Raw genomic sequence first — 12,003 nt, 5'->3', positions numbered from 1 at the left:
ATGCCTCACCTTGCTTTAAGTATAACTGACTAGTATTTTTATAGTCCGGCTTCCAGGAACTGTCACTTCGTCCCACCCCTATTGTTTCCCGTTGTTTACTCAGTCAACCAGTGTGAGCGCGTTTTGAAACTACAGTACAGTATTTTCTTCCCAACTACATGAAAATGGAACTCGCTGCAAAATGTATCATTTTGATCGCATGTCTCGTGCTCGTACATGATGCAGTATGCACTCATTTTCGAGGCGGAACATTCACATACAAGCCAATCAATCCAAGCGACCCTGCAAACACCACGGTAAGTTAGTTTTTAAAAAGCTGACGTCGTTTCATCTTGCAGCAATTACACAATATTTCGAAATATTTGTTTAATCGCGTTCAGCGATACAATATCAAATGGCTATTTATTTGTTCGTCTTTAAAAGGAAAATTAAAACAGCTTAGATGATGTTAGATGTCGTGATTTGTCCTGCATGGTCCTGCATGTGTACCACAAATTTTCCATTTTTTCCGAGTGCACTCATCGTTCCTACCTCAAAAGGTCAACAGTGGTCGCTTTCCACTCGACAAATAATTCCGGAAATTAAGAAACGGGAGCGAATAGTACGGAAATTTTCTGAAATGTTTCTAGAAAATTCAAAAATTTGCCGTTTCTATACCAGAGACGTTACCCGTCTGGACGAGCTTCGGCAAAAAAATTCGTTGTTCGTCTGGTTATGTGTCTCCAGTATAAAGACGGGCACAAGACGCGTTACGTGTCTAGACGAGCTTCCTTTCGTTACCCGTCTTTCAAGACACATTTCGAAAAGTAGCCGTCTTTAAGGGTAACTCGTCTAGAGACGCATAACCAGACGAGCAACAAATTTTTGCTGAAGCTCGTCCAGACGGGTAACTCGTCTCTAGTATTGTAATTTTTCATTCCAAAGCGGACTCTGTAAGACACGGATGGCGGACGACAGATGGCGGATCACTGCCGGAAACTCGTCGGAAAATGCTCGGAGCCCGGGCTCAAGTTACGAAAATTCCAAAACTGTTTCATATTTCATTTTCCACACACTTATCCGAATTTATCTCTTTATCTATCTTATTCTTGAGCTTATATACGAGTTTATCACTAGAGAAAACGTTGATCCAACGTTGGATAATTTCTAGAAATCTTCCGAAATGCAGGGGCAGGAAGAAGGCAGGCCACAGGCGGCATGGCCCCTGGCTGGGAGAGTTTCTGAGACCTTCACTGGGAAATGAAACTTCCTTCATGTTCGTCCTGGGATTGCGGAACAGCAATAATTTGCCCAGCAACTGAAAATGATGTCTTAAAAGCATTTATTTGATGTTTACTTTGTAACTATTTCGTTCTCTGAGAAATTCTGAGAAATTGCCTCGTTGAGTGGCGCTGGAAATGGCAAGTTTAAATCAATTATTTTTCTCTCTTAACCCTCGATTAGACAGTTTCTCGATGTACACTTGTTAAAATTTTCGGTTATTTGGCCGGATCCCGCTAATGGCTACATCAGGTATTTTACGCATGCAAAGTATTTGAAATTTGATTGGTAAACTTGATCGTGATTGATAGACTGTCACACTCAATGTACTCTCATCTTCAAAACAGTCACAGCTATTACCATATATAGGTGAAAACCACCTACTATTACACGACTTGTAAACTACAGAATGCCATTTGTCCACCATAACCTTCCTACATTAACGGTCTCCGTATGGTACACTAAAACATTTCTCATCCCCCGGACTCATGCAGTTACACCCGACCACTGTTCGAATATTCATAGGGAAAGAAAAAGCTTTAGAAGAGACTTAACTATTTCGTAGTTTCGTGAGAGCCCGGACTGAATCCACCTGTAGCGTTTTTCCTAGAAATACAGCAAGTGGATTAATTATTAAGACAGCAGAGAATAGCTTTTAGACCTCTTGTTGTAGGGACGGGTTTTTAAAATACAACAAATGCGGTTTTGAATTTCTGCCGGAAATTTTTTAGCTTTTTTACATTTCCGAACGACTGTAGTTTGGTATATACTTCCAATTTATCCCGAATATTAACACCCAACGACGTTACGAGAATAGAATAAAACGTTCTACTATTAGCATTTACAAACACTCGGTATCGAGTCACGCTCTATGTCTTTCTAGGAACTGCCACTTTTATAGTAGCCCCTCCTCTATTTAAGTGTTTGTTCAAAACATCTTCAAGCATATCTGGGCGTTTGAGACTATGTCCTAATTCCTCGCTGCATGAAAATGGATCTCGCTGGGAAATGTATCATTCTGATCGTATGTGTTGTGCTCGTACATGATGCAGTATGCACTCATTTCCGAGGCGGAACATTCACATACAAGCCAATCAATCCAAGCGATCCTACAAACACGACGGTAAGTTTATACTTTGCAAACGGCTTGAATGAATCATCATGCATCATTCAAACAACAACTTAGCTTCTATGTTCAACGACGCCAAATTGCTGTTCATTTGCTAACTTTCATTTTCATATTTGGAAAATTAAACAGTCTACCATCCTGTGTTTAGAGTTGCAACACTGAATGTAGCTTGTGCTGCGAAGACATCTCCTCGCCCAGTCTATGAAAGAACGGAGAAGCAATACTTTCAGCAGGGCGCCCTGCTTTCAGTCGGTCCAAATAAATGTAATAACCTTATGATCACGTAGAATTTTTAGCTTGATTGCTTTTATAGGTTTTTAAAGCTAGTGGTGGGTAGAAACGATCAGTGACTGATCGACAAAGAACCTAACTTGTTTCGACACGAGATTGCTCTTGAAATGCAGTCTGCATGTTAATTTCCAAGAATTCGGACCTTTGTTTTTACGAAATCGTGCATTGAGTCATGCTATAACAGTCCCTTCCACTGTTTTTGAACACTTGACATAGTCTAGTTAGCGAAAATTTATCGACACCGCTGGAAAGAACGCGTTAGATTCAGTAAACCTGCCAAGTTTTAGAGTGATACGCTGAGAACTTAAGATGATATGGATCCGCAAAGTCGCGAAATGTTACAGACGTTTGTATGGTGGGGGCAAGTTTGTGCCCCTATCATATGAACGTCTGTAAAATTTCGCGGACTTTGCGAAACTATATCTTCACTCGTTTCTAAAAAAAACACTCTTTAATTAAACTGAACAAATTTGCTAGTTGTAAGGTGCTCTTTTCACCAGTGTCGATGGATTTTTGCTAACTGGTTCGTGTCATTGAAAAGTTGAAAAAAAAAAATCGAATAAATAATAATATAAAAAAAGTGGAAGGGTCTATTGTTATAACTGTCAGCATTAAAGATCTATTTTTGAACCAGCTAGCCATTCCTGTTTTTTAGACTAAGAGCAGACTCGGTAAGTCTTTAATAGGTTTACTGTGTTTTTCTGTGGCGCAAGACAAAGGGAAAGCGAAAAACATCGTTTTTACCATAATTTACATAATTAATAGCTTCAGGCTGTCCTTTCCGGGAAAAGAAATCGGTCCGGTTACGAGTAGCCCTCGTTTCAAGCTTTTCAACATTTTGCCCTTGCCAACTATCCAGCTGCGTACGTAACATGTTATAAAACTCGACGCCAGCCGAAACGAAACGACTCGAAACGATAGAGCGAAACCACTAAAACGACCGAAACGTCCGAAGCTAGCGAATACGAACAAAGGCGGCGTTTACCCAGATGCAGTTTCCAATCGACACGGTTTCTTAACCTCGAAACCGCATCGAGAACGACACGGTTTCGGAAGTGTTTACATGGACCCTTTCTAACTGTTTTACAAGCGTTTTCCGGCGAATGTGAGCGTGTAAGCAAGCGCTGCACTCCGTGCGAGGTTCACCATGTTCACTCTTCGTGTGCTAGCCAATTTAAAGCCAAAATAGGCAACCGTTTTCCTGAATCGATGGGATTCCGCCGTTTACATGGCCAATAAAACCGTGTCGTTTTCAAAACGATCCACTTTTGACAGCGTTTTTAAAACGATGCGGATTCAATATCGGTCTCGATCGGCGCCGTGTAAACGAAAGGCGTAACCGCTTCAAGAGCGACGCTCCTAAGACGAATTTGACTAGAACACATTGCATCAAGGGACGACCGAATGAAAATCGGGAAGCGTGCCTACCTTTTTTCTTCGCCCTTCCCAGCCTGCCCCACAACCTTCACATCAGTCTTTCATCACCTTTGAGAACTAGTTCTAGTGTTGCATCTGGGTGCAGTTACAGGGAAAGAAAAAGCTTTAGAAGAGACTTATCTATTTCGTAGTTTCGTGAGAGCCCGCGGACTGAATTCACCTGTAGCTTTTCTTTTTCCTAGAAATACAGAAAGTGGATTAATAATTAAGACAGCAGAGAATAGCTTTTAAACTGTTTAGGCCTCTTGTTGTGACGGTTTTTTTTAAAATACAATAAATGCGGTTTGGAATTTCTGCAGGAAATTTTTAATTTTTTACACTCGGCGAACGACTGTAGTTTGGAATATACTTCCAATTTATCCCGAATATTAACACCCAACGACGTTGCGAGACTAGAATTAAACGTTCCACTATTTGCATTTACAAACACTTGGTATCGAGTCACGCTCTATGTCTTTCTAGGAACTGCCACTTTTATAGTAGCCCCTCCTCTATTTACTGAAGTGTTTGTTCAAAACATCTTCAAGCATATCTGGGCGTTTGAAACTATGTCCTAATTCCTCGCTGCATGAAAATGGAACTCGCTGGGAAGTGTATCATTTCGATCGTATGTCTTGTGCTCGTACATGATGCAGTATGCACTCATTTCCGAGGCGGAACATTCACATACAAGCCAGTCAACCCAAGCGATCCTGCAAACACGACGGTAAGTTTATACTTTGCAAACGGCTTGAGTGAATCATCATGCATCATTCGAACAACAACTTAGCTTCTATGTTCAACGACGCCAAATTGCTGTTCATTTGCTTACTGTCATTTTCATATTTGGAAAATTAAACAGTCTACCATCCTGTGTTAAGAGTTGCAACACTGAATGTAGCTTGTACTGCAAAGACATCTCCTCGCCCAGTCTATGAAAGAACGCAGAAACATCACTTTCAGCAGGGCGCCCTGCTTTCAGTCGGTCCAAATAAATGTAATAACCTTATGATCACGTAGAATTTTAGCTTGATTGCTTTTATAGCTTTTTAAAGCTAGTGGTGGGTAGAAACGATCAGTGACTGATCGACAAACAACCTAACTTGTTTCGACACAAGATTGCTCTTGAAATATAGTCTGCATGTTAATTTCCAAGAATTCGGACCTTTGTTTTTACGAAATCGTGCATTGAGTCATGCTGTAATAGTCCCTTCCACGGCTTTTTCAACATTTGACGTGGACTAGTTAGCGAAAATCAATCGACACCGCTGGAAAGAGTGCGTTGGATTCAGTAAACTTCCAGTTTTAGAGTGATACGCTGAGAACTGAAGATATGGATCCGCAAAGTCGCGTGGTGGGGGCAAGTTTGTGCCCCTATCATATGAACGTCTGTAAAATTTCGCGGACTTTGCGAAACTATATCTTCACTCGTTTCTGACAAAACACTCTTAAATTAAACTACAAGTTTGGTAATTGTAAGGTGCTCTTTTCACCAGTGTCGACGGAATTTTGCTAACTGGTTCGTGTCTTGAAAAGTTGAAAAGAAAATAAATCGAATAAATAATAATAAAAAAACCGTGGTCTATTGTTATAACTGTCAGCATTAAAGTTCTATTTTTGAACCAGCTAGCCATTCCTGTTTTTTAGACTAAGAGCAGACTTTTGGAGTTTACTGAGGCGCAAGACATAGCCAAAAGGGAATGCCAAAAACATCGTTTTTACCATGATTTACATAATTAATAGTTTCTGCCTGCCCTTTCTGGGAAATGAAATCGGCGCAGTTATGAGTAGCTCATTTCAAACTGGGGGGGGGGGGCCCCACCCCCCCCCCCCCCCCCCTTTTCACAAGTTCTTTTCCCACTATTCATCTGCGTACATAGGCATGTTATAAAACCCGACGCCAGCTGGAACGAAACGTCTCGAAACGACAGAGCGAAACCACCAAAACGACCAAAATGTAAGAAACTAGCGAATACGAACAAAGGCGGCCTTTATATCCAGATGCGGTTTCCAATCGACACGGTTTGATGACCTCCAAACCGCATCAAAAACGACACGGCTTTGAAAAGTGTTTCCATGGACCCCCTTAAACTGTTTTCCAAGTGTTTTGGAATATGACTATATAAGCAAGCGCTGCACTCCGTGCGAGGTTCATCATGTTTACTTTTCGCGCTGCCAAAATAGGCAACCGTTTTCAAATTGATGGCGTTCGCCGTTTTAATTTACACGGCCAATGAAACCGTATCGTTTTCAAAACGATCCATTTTTGACGGCGTTTTTAAACCGATGCGGATTCAATATCGGTCTCGATCGGCGCCGTGTAAACGAAAGGTGTAACCGCTTCAAGAGCGACGCCAGACGCTTCTGAGACGAATTTGACTAGAACACATTGCATCAAGGGATATGAAAATCGAGGAGCGTTTCTACCTTTTTTTTCGCACTCCCCAGCCTGCCCCACAACCTTCACATCAGTCTTTCATAGGTTGGGACTTTTCATAGGTTGGATCTTTAAACGAATCTGAAGCGACGCGGTTTCAAATCAAATCGCTCCGTGTAAACAGTGCCAAAATCACCCAAAACAAACAAAACCCATTACCATTACTAAGAACAAACTGTAAACAGGTTAACCTGAACGTTATCCAGGCCAAAGGGAGTGCAAGGTGCACTAACTAAAGCCACTTTCCTTTTTTCAGGACATCAAAATTTTCGCGATTTTAAGAAATTCGTTATAAACGCAAAAATTTCATCATGAAAGTAACGTTCTGGTTCAAGAATTGCTAACAACCGTAACATTTTACCTCTTCTTTCGAAACTTACAGTAAAACGAAAGTAGAGTAAGATTTAGAAGGTTATATGCACAGCCTTGTTATATTTTTGCCTTGTTTCTGTATTTTTTTTTTCAGGTAATCATAACATTCCGTATTGGTTGGCGAAGATCGTGGGATTCAAATACGTTTTGTGATCAAAGCACAATTAACTCCGGTCAGCTGATCGGCATAGATGACGACTTGGAATGCCGAGACCGCTGCTATGGTAGCATCGGGAAGTTATATTTTAGATGCACGGATTTCAGCATAAATGAAGATTGGACAACTGGCACCAACAGTTTTCAATATACATTTCCAGTTCCTTCCTATTTACCTCCTTACTATCAAGTCAGGTGAGCAAGAATCTTGTAATAGAGACCTTTAGCTTCAGGTTTTTTTTGGGAATCTGCAAACCGCAAACTGCAGTTTGCGGTTAGACGTTGGCAGTTTCAGGTTGCCAGGGTTTCGAGTTTTAGCAAGGCGTTCGACTTGGAAGTACGTGTTTCGTTCCGCCTTGTTGTCTTTCCTCAAGTCGAAGTGCTTCACTTTCATCGCCTATAAAACCGAATAATTCTTTGATTCAAGTTCAACAATTTAACTAGCACATCGCAGACAGGTAAAGAGACTTATTTGTTGCAAAAAACCTTGCTGTAAATCACTTACCGCTTGAAGCCCTTCCTACCGTTCAAACGTGAACTGCAAACTGCAAACGCGACCGCAAGACCGTGGTCACGTGACATCCTCAGGTTTGCGGTTTCTCATAAAAAACCCAGTAAGACACTACCTCTCTGGAACCTCTATTTTCATTCGCCCGCTGTAAACACTACCTCTATTGTTAATCAGGGCTAGGGGCATTGTTGTCACCTGTTGTCTATTGTTTTAAGAACCAATGAATTAACTCGTTCCGAGAGGTAGTGGGCGACCCAAAAAAACCTGATGCTAAATGACTCTAATATCTAAATGCAGAATCTGTTAAACCATCGAATGACTTACTCTTTTGTACAGGAACTAGAGTAAAATATCGCACAAAAAAGAGCTAATGTATGTACTAAGCTTGAATGGATCAAGCTGATATTTATCAGGAGCGCATCCAGAGGTGTCGAAAACTTATAAGGTGGTCTGGGGTGTGTGGGGGGAGGGGGGAGGGGGGAGGGGGGAGGCGGGGAGGGTCGAAAGTGGGCTTTTGCGTTATAGCAATATCGTTAGGCGTTGATGACTGTGATTTGTTGTTCTCTAGATCTCCATAGGTAAAGAACATGTTAAAGAGAAAGAGTTGTTGTGTTGCTACGACTCTAATATCAAACCATAAATTATTGATTTTCAGTTACAAAGGAACTAACTGGATTTCCCTGGTGCATAATTCAGGAGCTTCATGGGAACTGCGCATGTACGTTAACCTCACAGTGCGAAATGACACCGGACGTTTGAACACGTCTCCAGTAACGACAATGACGCCAATTGTACGCCTGAAATGGGGCTGTAACCATACCATTAATATCCCAGGTATGTAAAACCCGTGTTGCTCAACGTCTTGGGTGACGCCTTCTGTAGAACACAAATGTTTCACGCAAGTTCAAAATATTGGGGCTTTTATCATTTTTCAGAGGTTGGTTCTTCTTGTTGCTGACCAAAATGATCCTCCTCCTCCCTCCCATCATGTTCCTATCTCGTCCTCCTGATCCTTCTCCTCAATTCTTTCTTTTTCTTATCGTTTCTTCTTCTTCTTCTTCTTCTGTTTTTTTTTCTTCTTCTTCTTCTTCTTCTTCTTCTTCTTCTTCTTCTTCTTCTTCTTCTTCTTCTTCTTCTTCTTCTTCTTCTCCTCCTCCTCCTCCTCCTCCTCCTCCTCCTCCTCCTCCTTCTTCTTCTTCTTCTTCTTCTTCTTCTTCTTCTTCTTCTTCTTCTTCTTCTTCTTCTTCTCCTCCTCCTCCTCCTCCTCCTCTTCCTCCTCCTTCTCCTCCTCCTCCTTCTTCTTCTTCTTCTTCTTCTTCTTCTTCTTCTTCTTCTTCTTCTTCTTCTTCTTCTTCTTCTTCTTCTTCTTCTTCTTCTGTTTCTTCTTCTTCTTCTTCTTCTGTTTCTTCTTCTTCTTCTTCGACAAAGAAAAAATATGAGAAAGAAGTATTTCATATTTTGATAGTGACTGACGCCGATAACGACGAGGTACGGTGCCGCTGGGCGAGTGGATCTTCTGAGTGTGGTGGTATCTGCGGAGGCTATGGGCTACCAAACGCTATGATGTATCATGTATGTACCAACAGAAAACCAAAAATAAATAACGTCTCATAAACACAAATTGACAAATTGACCAGATAAGAAACCAAAGGCTGATCTTGTGTAGAGGACGCGTTCTCTAGGCTCGATGTTAGCCCGGGCCAAACGAGGATGAGAGCTGATGTGAGTTGACTCTCATGAGAGTTTTCATCAACTCTCATTAGCTACAGTCGAAGCTCTCATAAGCGGACAGCCTCGGGACGCGAAAAAAATGTCCGTAACTGGAGCTGGCCGCTTACAAGAATGGTTCTCGTAAGCGGCCACTTGAGGTGTACGGGATAGATGGCTGCTTACGGGAGCTTGCCCAGCTAACAATAACCGGACGGACGTAGATGATGACAAAACAAACCTTGAAATACGGTACTGTAATTCCTGTAAAATCATTGTGACGAATGGCGATGTGAAGTTGATTTATAAAAACAAGATACAGAAGTTGTTAATAGGATTTTCTTTGGGCTGTCCGCTTACGGGAGCTTAAAAACAAAGAAAAAGTCTATTAAGCCGTTATCTCTGAAAGTGTCCGCGGCCGCTTACGGGAATGTCCGCTTACGAGTTAAAACGGGGTTTCAAACAATGCGGCCGTAAGTAGAGCTGTCCGCTTACGAGAGTGTCCGTTAAGAGAACTTGGACTGTATCATCACCTCGGGCCAAACGAGAACGAAAGTCCGTCAAACTCTCATCGACTCTCGTGAGAATTTGAGCACGTTCAAAGTCCATGAGAGTGTATGAGAGTTTCAGGCCAAACGATGGTGAGAGTTTGAACCCTCATCTACTCTCATCCTCGTTTGGCCCGGGCTTTACGCGTTTTAGGACCCATCTCACACTGATTTTCCATGAGAGAACATGTCTTGCTGCTTGGCTTTTGAAAGGTAAATTCCACATAAATTAACTTAATTATGAGTTAAAGCTCATTTTCTTTCAAAATATTATGTTAAATACGTGATTCGTGAGATTTACTTAACATTTTACGTAATTCATGATTTGAATTAAAATAGGCCCGTTATTCGTGAGTGAGGGGCCGTCTTTATCACCCCGTTTTTAACATTTTTACTAATGACATTTACTGACATCGATAACTTTTCTACTGGTACAGCGGGAGTGTAAAATCACTTACAGCGCGACATATTACAAGGGATACTACGCGGCTGCTGCCATGATTGAAGACTTTGCTACACCAACCGCCACGGAGGCGTTAAGTAGCATTCCGTTGCAGTTCTTGGTGTACGTTTCTGATTCAAATGAACCATGTGATGAACGCCCTGAGTTCACGGAACTGACGCGGGCGAAGGGATCATGCATTGGTATTCCCCCAGGAGGAACGTACTTTGATCGTATCATTGTGAAAGCTGGTGGACCGTCAAAAAGGTGTTATTATACTGCAAACCGTCCCTGTATCTCTCTTATTTTAATTTATAATATCGTAAAAAAACAGCTGTTTCTCTTGTCGTGCTCTCAATTTGAATTGACGTTCATGTTTGGAGAATTCTGGATGAGAATGGACTTGCAGTTTCAAAACTGCCTGCCATTTATTTTAGAGTCTAATAAGTATTCTGGAAAGGGCATTGGTGGCAGACGTCTTGTCATAGTCGGAAGATTTAAAACGCGGCGTTCCTCTTTAATTTAGTACTCGCGGGCTCTTAATCTGCTATCACGAGAAATATTAGTCGAATATGTTAGCGTACTCACGATATATCTAACCATGTCTAACTGTCTGCAGTATCGTGGAGGTAACTACAAGCAGTCCCCCGGGATTTATCAAATCTGCCGTGGCCCAGTATGCACCGCAGGAATATTACGTCAATGTCACGTGGACACCGACGACGTCACAGATAGAGACTAAGCTGTTTTGTTTCACAGGACTGGAGAATTCTGGGTAAGAAGAGACTTGAAGCTACAACTGCTGTCTACCATGATTACTTGCAAACACTGGCAGTATTGCAGTTGGTCGCAGACGTCTTGTCATATCCTGAGCATACTAAAAGTTGCATAGAATGTAATCTTTATGTAATACAACAAAGAAAAAACCGACTAAAACAATTAGATTAGTCAATTACCGGGTACTCGCTGTCGTTTTGTACAAGCGATTCCCCGCTAAGCGATAGTGAAGTCGATGATAGTTTCATTTACTATATAGATTTATTTCAAGTTCTTATTTGTTCTTGCCATTATTTTTGAAGCCATCTAATTTCTCAGTAATTATTACATTGCAGTTAAAAACAATTTACCGTGTAGTCGGTGCTTCCGTTTGACAAAAAACAACCTTGACATGGTGATCAAAAATGGATAAACCTTAATCTTTTTGGTTAATCAATTTGGTTTTCATTTTGGTTTTCAGGATAACAACTGAACAGCGATGCGTTACCCTGCTTGTTGGAGGTAAACCTGCTTCTTGGAGTCCACAGTTTAGAAACACTTTGAGTCTTACGAACTACGGATCTTGTCGTAGCACTTTCAAGTGGTGCTGTTTATTATGCTATGCAGGGGTGGTTGGTATCCTAGCGTGTTCCATTTAAATGAAGGTTACTAAGAGTACTTTTTAGCGGAGCTCCCAGCGGCCCGAAGGGCCGCAGAGCAGAGCCCCATACCCAAAGAAAATTAACAGAACCATGCCTTTGTCTTTTCATGGTCATCATGGCTAGCGGCATGGCTCGTGGCTCATGGTCAATTGACAGCTGTCAAAACAAGGTATCCGCTGACCAGTATCACATGACCATATCGCGGGCTCACATATAGAACTCATCGAGGTCGAATGTTTTTTTGAAGTTTACCGCTGACCAAATTATGGTTTACATTGGATCGCGGGCTCAAGTGCTATATTTTTCCTATTATTGG

General features: G+C 41.6%; 2 protein-coding genes across 2 annotated transcripts in view; one reads left to right on the top strand and one right to left on the bottom strand.

Moving 5' to 3' along the window:
- Positions 1-4,455: 4,455 nt before the first annotated feature.
- Positions 4,456-12,003, top strand: part of LOC144662022 (uncharacterized) — a 56,660-nt gene continuing 49,112 nt past the window's right edge. The window contains exons 1-7 of the mRNA XM_078522754.1: positions 4,456-4,823; positions 7,000-7,256; positions 8,228-8,406; positions 9,038-9,144; positions 10,265-10,536; positions 10,889-11,044; positions 11,507-11,547. Of these exons, the coding sequence (XP_078378880.1) occupies positions 4,686-4,823; positions 7,000-7,256; positions 8,228-8,406; positions 9,038-9,144; positions 10,265-10,536; positions 10,889-11,044; positions 11,507-11,547 (1,150 nt within the window). The 5' untranslated portion in view covers positions 4,456-4,685. The remainder of the gene's footprint in view (positions 4,824-6,999; positions 7,257-8,227; positions 8,407-9,037; positions 9,145-10,264; positions 10,537-10,888; positions 11,045-11,506; positions 11,548-12,003) is intronic.
- Positions 8,609-8,998, bottom strand: LOC144662958 (uncharacterized; the record flags this gene model as incomplete). The annotated part of the gene is made up of 1 exon (XM_078523887.1): positions 8,609-8,998. A coding segment is annotated over one exon (390 nt), but the record flags the coding sequence as incomplete, so codon positions are not given.

This window comes from Oculina patagonica, chromosome 8, assembly GCF_052425735.1.
Source record: "Oculina patagonica isolate OP01 chromosome 8, crgOcupat, whole genome shotgun sequence".
In the NCBI taxonomy this organism is placed as follows: domain Eukaryota; kingdom Metazoa; phylum Cnidaria; class Anthozoa; order Scleractinia; family Oculinidae; genus Oculina; species Oculina patagonica.
The sequence above is the reverse complement of the archived record's forward strand: the minus strand, read 5'-3'. Positions and strand labels throughout refer to the sequence as shown.